General features: G+C 33.1%; 2 protein-coding genes across 2 annotated transcripts in view; both read left to right on the forward strand.

The window, feature by feature from the left end:
• Nucleotides 1–13,628, forward strand: part of LOC127811289 (uncharacterized protein At2g24330-like) — a 38,254-nt gene that overhangs the window by 6,928 nt on the left and 17,698 nt on the right. The window lies entirely within an intron of this gene.
• Nucleotides 4,721–9,966, forward strand: LOC127811265 (IN2-2 protein-like). Its single transcript, XM_052350976.1, has 3 exons — nucleotides 4,721–4,748; nucleotides 9,342–9,589; nucleotides 9,697–9,966. Exons 2-3 carry the CDS (start codon nucleotides 9,377–9,379, stop codon nucleotides 9,964–9,966), a joined length of 483 nt encoding a protein of 160 aa, XP_052206936.1. The 5' UTR covers nucleotides 4,721–4,748; nucleotides 9,342–9,376.

Genomic DNA, 13,628 nt, shown 5'->3' on the forward strand with positions numbered 1-13,628 from the left:
AAAAAATATATTAACCCTCACACTTGCTTTTGATGCCTCCATGGCTTTTTTAAAAAATTCTTTTAAAATTAAATATAATAAATTAAAAAAATTATTTTAACTGAGTATTACTAAATCATTTTAAAGCATAACTTTTTGACTTGCTCAATTTACTAACTCCTTAACCCCCTTTTCAGCTTTCTGTCTCGTATGCACTTTCTTTAAACGGAAATGCCCTATTTATAGACCTTTTCTCCTTTGCTATTTATCTATTTTAAAATTTTAATAAATTTTTAACTCTCCTCCACGTGCTGTCGTCATTTAGTCTCCAGAATCATCTAATCAAATTAATCACATATTTAATTCACATTCTGTTATGCTCTTTCAACGTTTGCTGCTCTCACTTCTAAATTAATGCTCCAACAATGGCCCCTCCCCCATTGAGCTGACACGTGGCGCAGCAGGGACATCTCGTACCCGCCAACTTTAGTGCCCAAAACGGCGTCGTTTCAACCTCCCTAGCGTTGGAAATTAATTCAAGCCTTCGAACCTACAACCTGCGATTCTTCTCATGCTTTCATAGCCACCGACTACAAAACTCGTCACTCTTGTAGAGTGCGATTTTGTTCACCCCCTTTAACGGGGCGTCGGTGGTGGTTAAAAAAATAATTTTTTTTATAAAAATAATATTTTATTTTTATGTTAAAAATTGCAAAAATTAATCATATTTCAAAAAAAAATATATTTTTAGTCATTTTTTTGAAAAAGTTCATTTTCAGCCACTCAAACAAACTAGTTACCGAAAACAGTCACTTTCCAATTTTGACTCAATTTTAACCATATCAATTATTTTTGTAAATCTATCATTTTTTTATAAATTTTAATTCATCCAGTTTTAATCCTTTCACATTTTCAATTAAGTTCTAAAAATAAATTTTTTTTTTGAAACATAGTTAATTTTTGTAATTTCCAACATAAGGATAAAATATTATTTTTTTAACCTCCAAGGGTTACGTTTAGGGATGGCAATTGCAATCGAAACCGCGGGAAACCGAACCGAAACCGAACTAGTCAACGCGGTTAAAAACCGTTTGACTGGGTAATGGTTTGGTTCGGGGAAAAACCGAACACTATTTCAATGGGTATGGTTTGGTTATGGTTTTCACTAAAACCAAATCAAAACCCGAACCGAACCGAACCAAATATATATATAATATTACATATATAATATAATATGTATAATATGTATATATAATATATATTATATACAACCTCGCCCACCTGAGCCTAGCCCACCCCAACCCAATTGCCTTGCTTGCAAATCCTTCTCCCCTTCTCTTCTCATTCCTCTCTCGGCCTTGCTCTCACTCTCTCTCACCCTCGCTGCCTCTCGCTCGTCCGCGCACCCTCGCCCTTGTTCTCGCTCGCCCTCGCTGGATCTCTCTTGCTCTCGCTAGGGCTCGGCCCCTACTCTCGCTTGCCCTCTATCTCTCTCACCATTTTTGCCTCCTTTCTCGTGCTCCTCCGCTCAAGCTCGCCAATCGCCCTCGCTCTCTGCATCTCTCTTGCTCTCACTTACCCTCGCTAGATTTTTTTGGCTCTCGATAGGCCTCGGCCCTTCTTGCTCTCGCTCACCTTCAATCTCTCTCACCCTCGCTGCCTCTCGCTCTCTGCCTCATCTCTCTTCATATTAATTTATTTTTTATATTTATAATTTTGTTAGATGGAGTTAGTTCATTCATTTCAGATGGATATGCATCAATTTACGAAGAATATATTAATGTTGTTAATGAAGGTATTAACTTTCGTAACTAATTTTTTTTAGCTTAAATTATAATTTAATTATGCACATATTAATTTATTGATCTTAACAATTGTAGGTTTGGAAATGTGATTTTATATCCAATAAGTTTTGTAACTTTATGCAATAATAAGATAACTTTATTTGAATTTATCTTTGTTTGTTGTGAAATTATCAAAAAAATTTATGAATGCTATTTGTTTTTGTTTGTTGATATGGATTAAACTAAAAAAACCATGGTTAAACCGAAACCGAACTGAAATCGAATGGTTTGGTTATGGTTTTAAATTTTTAAAACCAAATGGGTAATGGTTTGGTTTTGATTTTAGTAATTTAAGTTTGGTTTGGTTATGGTTTTGGCAAAAACCAAACCGAACCATTGCCAACCCTAGTTACGTTCACCCCGTTAAAGGGGATGAACAAAATCGCACTCACTCTTGTAAGTGTACAATAATCAACTTTATACCAATCCAGCTCCTTAGTTTTCGGAATAACACTTAAACCCCAAAAATTCTCAAAAACTCTCAATCATTCCCTTTATTAAAAATACAATAATTTCAATTTCTTCCACTAAATTCTTTAAATCCATAAGTCACCAATAAATCATAAATCATTTCAAATACATAAATTATTTATTCTTTTTTTTCAAGATATCAGGATGTTACCCTAAGCAAAGTCGAAAATCAAATAATAACTTTTTTATTGGGGATTGACTTATTCTTCATAAAGGTTAATTATACAAATAATAACCCAATTTTGTATTATATTATTATTTGGTCACTGAACTCAAGGTTGTTAAAATCGTAAACTTGTAAAAGGGTCTTCGATATGTAAAATCGTAAAAACAAATGCGATTCAACTTTAAAATCGTAAGGGTTTTTGATGCAAAAAATTATAAAATCGAGAGTTTAACAACCATGACTGAACTTTAAAATGTTACCTGTTAGTTATTGATATTTTAAAATAGTTACTGTTTAGTCACTGATATTTCAAAATTGTTACTGCTTAGTTATTAAACTTTAAAATGTTACTTATTAGTCACCGATATTTCAAAACTGTTACATTGAACTTTAAAATATTACATGTTAGTCATTAATATTTTAAAATTGTTTCTCATTTGTTACTCGTGAACTTAAAGTTCAGTAACTATCGAGTGACGGGTGAAAAACGATTTTGAAATATCAATGACTAGCAGGTAATATTTTAAAATTCAGTGACTAAGCAACAACAGTTTTGAAATATCAGTGACTAATAGGTAACATTTTAAAGTTTAATGACTAAATAGTAACAATTTTAAAATATCAATGACTAACAGGTAACATTTTAAAGTTCAGTGAATAAGTAGTAACCGTTTTGAAATATCAGTGACTAACAAGTAACATTTCAAAATTCAGTGACTAAACAGTAATGGAATGCAAAATTGAGTTATTATTGATATAATTAACCCTTCTTCATAACTTATGAGAAACTATAGTAACATTACATAGAATGACAAGCAAAACAAATAGTTCTCAAGAGACATACAACTATGCCATTACTCTAATAATAACAAATTGCTACAAAGGAATGCACTTACTTCAATCCCTATTAGGTCACAAGACAAAAAAGTACTACAAAAATACAAAAAAAAAATACTTTTAGAACCATGCTAATACCACAAAAAAATGAATACATTCATCAAACAAAAACATGCATCTTAATAAGAGAGACCCATTGGAACCCAAAGAAAAAAAGTTCAATACAAGGAGAAAAATAAACGAACATAATATGTCCATTATGTATTGTTGATGTTGAAACAGCTAAATTCAAATATCAAATATTATGAAATCAAACTATTTGTATCCACAAGTTACATATTAATACAATCCACACTTATTTTAGAATACCCACTTAAAATCAAAATTTTTATTTTAGTTAGCAGATTACTTAACAGTATCAGGATTCGTATCTTAATTCTATATTTTGTAATTATCTTAGTTCTATATTTTGTAATTGTCAAAGTATTCGTAGTAAGTAAAAAAAATATATGATATTTCGTATTATTTATAATATTTTTAATTTTTATCATTCAAACATAATTTATGATATTTTCAATTTTTCATCATCAAGATATAATAAACCTTTAAACTTCAACTTTTATCAACGAAAGACATGTCAATAGTTACACCTTCATTATACACATTCACATACTGTGAAAATATTGAATGGTGCATAAATAAAACAACAATGGTATTATACTAAAAATTAATTGTAAAACAAAAAAAAACACAAATAACTATAACTATACTAAGTTCATTTTTATCCATCAAAGTCCTTTTCTAATTGAAAGTATACTATTTATTTTCACAAACTCAATTAAAATCTTACCAAAAAAAAAAAAATTATCCAACTATAATACTGAAATTTAAAAAATATATATTATATAAACAAAATATCAATAACAAGAATAAAACAACAGAAAATATTTCACACTAATCTAGAAAGCTAAAAAAATCTGTAATATATTCCAAGCAAAAAAATTATTTCAAAAAAATTAAAAATTAATACTGACAATATTTATAAAAAAAAATATAATTTAAATATTATTATTATTATTATCTATTTACAATAAAACTCTCGCACAGAATAATGCCTAGTATTTATAAATTCAAATACCGTCAACTTTAATCAAACAACCATAACTCTACCCAACCGAGGTGGAATATAGATTTGCTGTCGGATTCGGACCAAGATCCGGAAGAGAAGCCCGCCCGAACGTAAGCCATTCTTGTCGGGCTTTCTGTTGCCTTTCCATGGGGCAAATTATTATAATTATTATCATCGTCGTCGTAGCGGTCGTCCGTTGAAAAACCGTGAAGTCTGGACCGCAGCCAATCCATTCTCTCTGAGTCTCTGTCATAAGAAATCCTTCGAATCGGTTCCATCACCTATCCACTGGTCAGAGCTACTGAGATCGGGAGGAAGGAAGGTCGAGGAAGGGGCTTGAAGCTACTGTCGTCATCGTTTCTTCACTTTTCCTCAAATCACCCACGTGTCTATCTTTAATTATATCATATTATTATTATTATTTAGAATTGGGTATAAAATATAAAGAATATGTCTTGTATTTTAAAAATAAAATTACATAGGTTATCATATACTTAACGTTTTCTATATTTTTATTATGAGTGAGTAAAATTTTACTTTAATTGAAATAATTGAATGAATTGACGAAAATTATTGATTCGGTACAATTTAAACTAAGAATTGATTCAGTTAGATTTTATAATCGAGTAATATTTTTAAACAAAATTTACTCACAAATGTTAATTGAATAATATTCTTTTTACTCAAATAATACTTATTTTTTTATTTTTTCAATAGGTTCAGTTTTGTTACATTTGATCAAGTTTTTCGATTTTCATATTTGTTTGGTTTGTTCAATTTAGTTTTTTATACAGGTTCAGTTATTTCAATTTTAACATTACCGAATCAATCGAATACTCACCCCTAAATATTAAAAACCTATAAAGGATCTCTTAATAATCTCTCGGGGGTAGCGTAGACAATCCTTCACACGAGTTAGCCAGCTTAGGATACCGCGAAATTGTGAATTCAATTCTACATTCGTGAAAAAATTATACAATCAATTGTGTCTATTTAAAAAATCAGACCATTGAGATTTGGCTCACAACGATTCTATTCATTCATCTAAGATCATAGAGTATGCGAATCATGAATTTTAGAACATGTGAAATAGGTTTAGTCTAAAGATTGACTATGACCAATAAACCCTTGAATTTCTCAAGTAATAAAAAACAAATCCTTAATGACCTGTTGGTATTTCTCATATCTGATTTTTTTTTAAATAAGAAAAAAATGACATTAATTCATAATTTTTTTGGAGAATTTTATTTCTTTTTAACTTATGTTTTTTAATAAAGTGTTTGGAATAATTATCCTTACACGGTCTTCGGTATTTATGCTAATGATTATATCATGAGAGATAAATTATAGGTTGGATCTTTGAGTCTTGCGTAATACAAGTATCTAATATCGATATATTATTCATATCTATTTTTGTTTTGGAGACTATTTAGTGAATTGTTTGATAGCCATCGAATCTTCTTTAATTTGTTTGTGTTTGAAAGGTTTCGTTTCACGTTGTCATTATAAAAAATTGAAAACTTTATATGAGGAGATTATCGACGGACTTATTGAATAGGGTCGAAAAGACTCAAATGCCCTCTCTAATCTTCACTTCATTCTTCTTTCCCTTCTCCCATTGTCGCACGACGGCCAATCGCCGCACCTTGCCTCGCCCCGTCGATTGGGCGAGGCGCGGCGGTCGTGCGCCATGAGAGAAAAGAGAGAGGTGAGGGCTCGTCGCGCGGCCATAAGAGAAGGGAAAGAAAAGAGAGGTTAGACTGTGCAATGGTATACTTGCAAATTTGTATTGGGGGCGACAAAATTTTAATCATTTTAACCCTATTATATAAGCCTCTCAATAAAGTTTTCTAACCCTCTAATAGAGCTCATAAAAAATACAGCTATAGTTAGGATTTGCAAGCGTTGACAGGAGGCCCCACAACATACTTTAATCAGACCAAGGGATCGCGATAATTGCAATCAACAGAGCACTCGATCCCACCCGCCTACCCGAACAAAAAATTACGGGTAATTTTGACCCAAATATCACTTGACAAAATTAAAGCCCTGAACTGCAATTAGTGAAAGGTCGAGGGCCAAAGTACACCTCATGAGTGTCTAATTCGGTTTATTTTAAGGCGGGTATGAATATAAAACTTTGGGTTAAATTACAAAATTAGTTTAATTTTAGATTTCATAATAAATTAATTATTCATAGCTACTAAATTTTAATTTTATTATAATTTAGTTTCTAGCTTTAATTTTTAATCAGATTCTATTAATAGAAATTGACGTGTTATATATTAATATAGAAATTTAAAAATCACTTAATATTAAAATTAACATAAAATTTACAATCAAGTAATTTTAAAATTTATACTAATATATAACATACCAAAATTCAATGAAAAGTTAAAATAATGACTATATTATAACATAAATCAAAGTTTAGTAGTTGTGGTAATAACAATGGCCAAATTTATATTGTTATTTATGTACTTTCATTTTTTTTTTTTTGGTATGATCACTTAAGTTTTTTATTATTTAGTTTATACTTCTAAATTTAATTTTTAAGTCAATTTAATTTATGTACTTTAACATTTCTTTCGTGTGGTAATTCAAAATTTTTACTATTTCAATTATATCATTAAATTTGTGTCTTTAACTAAATTTAATCTCTTGTACTTTCATGTGTAAAAAAAAAATAAAGTAAGGTAATAAAGTACACGTCACACTTGTCGACGTTTGAAATCAGTCGACCGTGATTCGTAGGTTCGCAATGAAAAAATTAGCACAAATACAAAGAGGAGGAACAAATGAAGACGAATAATAAATCAGATAATACGCAGGGAAATTTTTAAGTGGTTTGGTCAGAACGATGCCTACTCCACAACTGTTCTCTGCTTATTTCAGCAGAGTCACAGTATATCATTGATTATTGCCCTCCTTTACAATGGTTTTTGACCTTTCTTTATAGTGTGAGGGGTTTACAATTTATATAAAAATTCATAAATTGAAGAATAAAGTCACGAGGGACAAGTGTCCTTATCAATTGCATAAAATTGAGAGTGGATTCCGTATTACTAGGGATCTGATTTGCTTTAGATAAAATAGGTAGATCTTTGCCTTCGATTGTTTTGTGGTCTTATTGTTATGTTAATTGAACAGTTGTGCCAACGAGTTGGAAATATCGCTGAGAACTCGCTTGAGTTGACCAGCGAGCTAGAAACATTACTGGGTGTTCGCTTAGTTCTGGGGTCTGAGCTCGAATTTCAGCGATGTGTGATCTTATTCTAATGAGTTCGGTCTTACATTTATGGGGTTTTAGGAGATTGAGCCGACTTGTTGGGTCGAGTCTAACCCATAAGAAGTGGTCCAAAAAATACCCATAACAACACTTTATTCACATCAAAATATAAGAGTTAAATTGACTCGAAAATATAAATTTAGTGATGTAATTGAAATAACAAAAAATTTATATTACTATACCAAAAAAAAGCTCAAAGTAAAAAGAATAAAATGGACTAAAAAATATAAATGTAGGGATAAAATTGAAATAATAAAAATTTTGAATAATCACGTGAGAAAAACATAAAACTACATAAGTAAAAGTATAAGTTTGGCATAATAAAAATTAAAGTATTGGGATCAATTTATTACAAAATGTAAAATTTAAGAACTAATAATGTAATTTACTCTAAAAATTTGTTTAAAAGAGTTTATATAGACAAAAAAGAAGAAAAGAACCACAAGAGAATGGTTGGCCCAATTCCGGAAAAAGTGCAATAACCCTAATTTTTAAAATTTAAGATAAATAAATAAACACAATTTAAACTATGCATATCTATTGTTTGATATGGTATTAATATGCTATTTATTCATTAGGTACGTATACAAATATTTTGAAGAAAAAACACAGAAAATGATGCACCAAATTGATATGCAATGGGTAAAATAGTGTCAGTTTCATCCTTCCAACATTTTTGGACCTTTGTTATCAAATTATAATATAATATATTGACAATAGAGTGGGGGTGGGTGGACCTACCTATATCCAATCGCAATACCTTATCTTATACCTTTGAGAGATAAAAGGGTTTTTACCTCCTGCTGCAATGGAGCGTCCCAAATCCGATCTCCTTTTTTAATAAAAATCCATATATTTATAAATTCAAATACCATCAATTTTAATCAAACAACCCTTAACTTACCCAACCGAGATGGAATATGAATTTGCTACCGCCCGCATGCGCAACCCAGTTAATCAAGAAGGGGACACAAAGTGCTTTCTGTGGTGAATCTTAGACCAAAATTAAGAATCAAGTCTCGCAAGTGGCAGTGTAGGGCTATGTTGCACGGAAACACCTCATAGGTACCGTTTTCCCGTTTTCGAAACGTTTCGGAAACATTTCTTATTCCCGTTTCGAACCCTATTTATGTCTATTTTTTTAGAAAAACGTCTGTTTTCACGTTTCCGTTTCCTATCAGAAACGTTTCCCGTTTCCGTTTCCATGCAACATAGGTGTAGGGTACCTTTCTTCAAAGTGAGGGGAGCTCCTTATGAGCGGTGAGCCCGGCTCTAGCCACTACGTCCGATTAGATCACTATGATTAATTTCCTCTCACGTCCTATTAGACCGAATATGAAGGGTTCGGATGAGCGATTTCTCCTTTTGGACCAATTTGGATTTGCTGCCGGATCCGGAAGAGAAGCCCGTCCTAACGTAAGCGCTGACGCGGTCCTCTTGACGTCGGGCTTTCGGTTGCTTTTCCATGAAGTAAATTAATTATTATAATTATAATCATCGTCGTAGCTGTCGTCCGTCTCTGTTATAAGATTGGGTGAAGAGAGAGAGAGAGAGAGAGAAGAAATCTTTCGGTTCCATCACCCATCCACTGCTCAAAGCTACTGAGGTAGGGAGGAAGGTAAGTAGAGGAACGGTTTTGAGCAGCGGAGGAAGAAGGAGAAATGGCACAAGTGAAGAGGATTAAGCTCGGATCGCAAGGCCTCGAGGTCTCGGCGCAGGGCCTCGGGTGCATGGGGATGTCGGCGTTCTACGGCCCTCCGAAGCCGGAAGAAGACATGATCAAGCTCATCCACCACGCCGTCGACACCGGCATCACGCTCCTCGACACCTCCGGTAGCAACGGCCGTCACACCAACGAGATCTTCCTCGGCAAGGTCAATTACGCTTCGCTTTCTGTGGTTTTTTTTTTTATTTTTGATTTTTTTTTTGGGTTTGGATTCGGTGTAAATGGAGTTGACTGATTGGGGAAATTGGTGGACAGGCGTTGAAGGGAGAAATCAGGAAGAAGGTTCAGCTGGCGACCAAATTCGGCATCAGCTTTGCTCCGGACAGGAAGAGGATCATGAGGGGCGATCCGACCTACATCCGGAAGGCTTGCCAGGCCAGCTTGAAGCGGCTCGGCACCGATTACATCGATCTCTACTTTCAGCACCGTGTCGACACCAAAGTTCCTATTGAAACCACGGTTTGGCCACTTTTCCCCCATTTTTCCTTTACTTTCCCTCAGAAACCAACTGCTCGTAGAATATGAACTGTAGTGGCCCACTACCGGATAGTCCCGCTAGCATAGGATATCCGAAAGGAGGTCATCACAAGTGTGATATAGAACAATAACATACAACACCATAATACTATCCTTAGATAAACTCAGCGGAAGCTAACATAAAGGTTTACAACATCTTAGACCATAGTCTAAACAAAATGAAATACAAGGGCACTAACAAATTTTACAACATAAAATTTCCTCACACTTGCCCTCATCACAAATGCTAACATAGACCATCTAATTTGGAAGGTCTCTGTACACTTCTAACCCTGGGCTTTAGCCCCACTGGGCTCGCCCTCAACCACTGCTCTACTTGTACCTGGAATGACATGAGAGTAAACAAGGTGAGCCACAAGGCTCAGCAAGTGTATTTATAAAGCATGGAGATATAGAATCAAAGGCAGGGATAATCAAGATAGAATAAACAACTCTATGAGGAGATATTAGTATAACGCGACTCATAAGTTCTCGGTTTACATTAATTTCCCATGCCGTGATTATTACATATATTATGCACTCGTTCCCATGCTCATGCATATGCACCAATAGTAGGGAATTTTTTTCTGCATAATTCTCAAGGCTCTCACGGCCTATATATATATATATATATCCATTCATGAATATATATGCATCATGAAAATACATCAACAAATGATAACAATTTGAGCCACGCCTTCTGGGTTGATGGCCACCTCACCCGCGTCAAGCGCTCATAGGATATCCTTTCTCATCCACGGACTTAGCCGTCGCGCAAAATAATAGGTGCGCAAATCAGTATAATCATGCATCACATATGCATATCCCCATTTCATGTCAATCCTCAATGATTAAGAAAAATCTCAAATCATGCTTAACATGCACAATTACATAAATTAAAGTGTGCACTATCTTATGATCACAGGGTAAATTTTAATACATTTATTGACTCATACTTATAGAAATGCCCAAACCAATATTTACGGTATATTTTTACCCCAATAATAATCGCAAGGAATCAAAATTTATACATGCAAGAAACACTAAATCTTGCATGACACTAGACCCTAATGAATAAATGTCATTCCTTAAGAAATGTAGGGTGACACAAAACCCTATTTAGATTTTTGCAATGTTCAACAAGAAAACGAATTAATATTGCAAGATTTATCGAAATAAGGAAAATAAAACCCTTTTATCCAACAATGAGGGTTATCAAGAATAATTCAAAAAAAACAATGGAAGAACTATACAAAAATCATAATTTTAAACGTAGGAATGATAGACTACATAGGAAGAGTTGAATAACAACATATTTCAGAAATTTCCAGATTTCAAGTATATTTTCAAAAATCTAATCTGGGCTCAATATTTGGTCAAATACCACAAACGATATACCAAATCAAAGCCTAATGAGTCTAGTTTCTGGAACATCAACTGGATTTGAAATCGGAAATAACCACAAGGAGATATTCCACAAAAACCGAAACAAGGTAGAATTTGTAACAGTAATTTACAGAATTCTACATAGAATTCAACAAGGTTGTTATGGGTACAAATCATAACCAAAAATTTCAAATCTTATACCGAATCGAAGCCCATGAAGTCTATTTTATAGAAAAAATAAATGGATCACAATTTGGATATAACCACAGAGCATTATACCCCAAAAACCGAAGCAAGAACAGATTATTCAAAAACAGAGCAGAAAATTTCCAGATTCTGGGCAAGAATTTACAAGGATACTGTAGGCTCAAAACACAGCCAAAAATTCTAAAAAATTTACCAAATGAATATTATCAAGTCTAGTTTATATTATACCCTAAAGAGTACAACAAGGTCAGTTTACTCGAAAGCAGTAAAATTTCCAGATCTTAGCAGGGATTTACAAGGCTATAACATGATCAAATATTCGTCAAAAAATTCGATTCTTGTGTCTAAAATGAAGCTTAAGATGTCTAGTTTACAACCCAACAAACGGATCTCAATTTGGATATAAACACAAGGAGTTATAGACCAAAGAACATAACATGGTCAGTGAATCCGAGAATAAGAATTTAAGAGCAACAACTTAAAAAATGAAGGAAACAAATCTTCTAAGATGGAAACAAGGTTGAAGAACTTGCATTAAAAGATAATCAAGAGAAGAAGAACTTACACAATCATAAGGAGAAGAAGAAGAAGAAGATCTTGAATTTGAAACAAGAAGGAAGGGAACTTGCCTTAGATGGTTGCAAATCCAAAGAGATGAAGACACCCCTTGAAATTGAAAATTCCATAGTCTCCACTTAAAGCTTCAATGAAGAAGAACAATGGAGGAAGAAGAGACAATCGGGAGAGGGAGAAGAAGAAGGGAACAAGAAAGTAAGAAGAAGAAAAGGAGGGAAAAAATGTGGGAGACTTGTCTCCCAACTCCTTTCAATCCATCTCCCTTTTAATTTTCTCTAATTTACCCTTCATACTAACACACACAATTCACATATCTCTTACCCATTTTGGTCATTTTACCATTTTCTTAATCTTTTTTCTTTTTAATTAAGATACCATTCTCTATGCCCATGGCCCAAGCCCAAGTCAAAATATATAGCCCAAGCCCAAGTCAAAATATATGGCCCAATCCAATTAAGGCCCAATGGACTTTTCTTGAGATTTGGGTTCAACCCAATTCATTTACACTTAAGATTTAATTATTTATCAATGGTCTAATTCAAATAAGGCCCAAACCCATTTAGCCCACAACTTTGAGACTTTTTCACACCAAATATTATTTTCATTAATTTACCCCATTACCAACTCATATAATATTTTTAACAATTAATTAATAAAGGCAACAACTCTAATGTGCAAACTAAAATACCCATAACACCTAGACCCACTAACGGGTCTTTACATGAACTGTGTTTGGAAAAATCTGCAGCTCTACTAATCACTTGACAAGAAAACAGATTGTGACCACGTGGCCTTTTTTAGGGATGATGTGCCCACCAAAAGGTCTTCATTTAAAGTGCTCTTGTGAGCTGCCTCGCTCTCCCTCCCTCTTTGGTCGGTTGATTGTCACGAGAGGGTGAAGTGAAGGGGCTAATGTTGGAGTTTAGTGGGGATGATGCTGTCAGTTCTGCATATGGCACCTGAATACTACGAAAGAACGTTGGTGTGGATTTAGACCTGGCTAGAGCATCTCCAAACTTGACAAATGGTGTCAAGATGGAATCTACACTAAATTTTTTTCCACTCTACTGTGCTCAACACTAAATTGATACAAAAAGCATTTTCAAAGAATATTTTATAAATAATTGTTTAATCAATATTAATTAATTTGTTTAATATAAAATATTTTTTTATTAAAAATAATTATCCACACTTTATAAAAAAAAAATAATTACTCTCATAATTTTTTTAATTTTTTTACAAAGTATGTTATTCTAAATATGTTATTTTAATTAATTTTCCAACTAATTTTTTAATTAATTTTTTTCACCCAATTTTTATCAAACTAATTGTTTATTTATCTCATTTTTGGTGCTTGAAATTTTTGCCCAAAACCAATATAGTGTATTCATTGGAGCTTGTTTTGACACCAAATACATCAATTTGGTGTATTCATTGGAGATGCTCTTAGTCTAACCTAATGGGTGGGGTGAGACCACGGGAGGCTGGGTCTGCTCATTTTG

Source organism: Diospyros lotus, chromosome 10, assembly GCF_014633365.1.
Source record: "Diospyros lotus cultivar Yz01 chromosome 10, ASM1463336v1, whole genome shotgun sequence".
NCBI lineage: Eukaryota > Viridiplantae > Streptophyta > Magnoliopsida > Ericales > Ebenaceae > Diospyros > Diospyros lotus.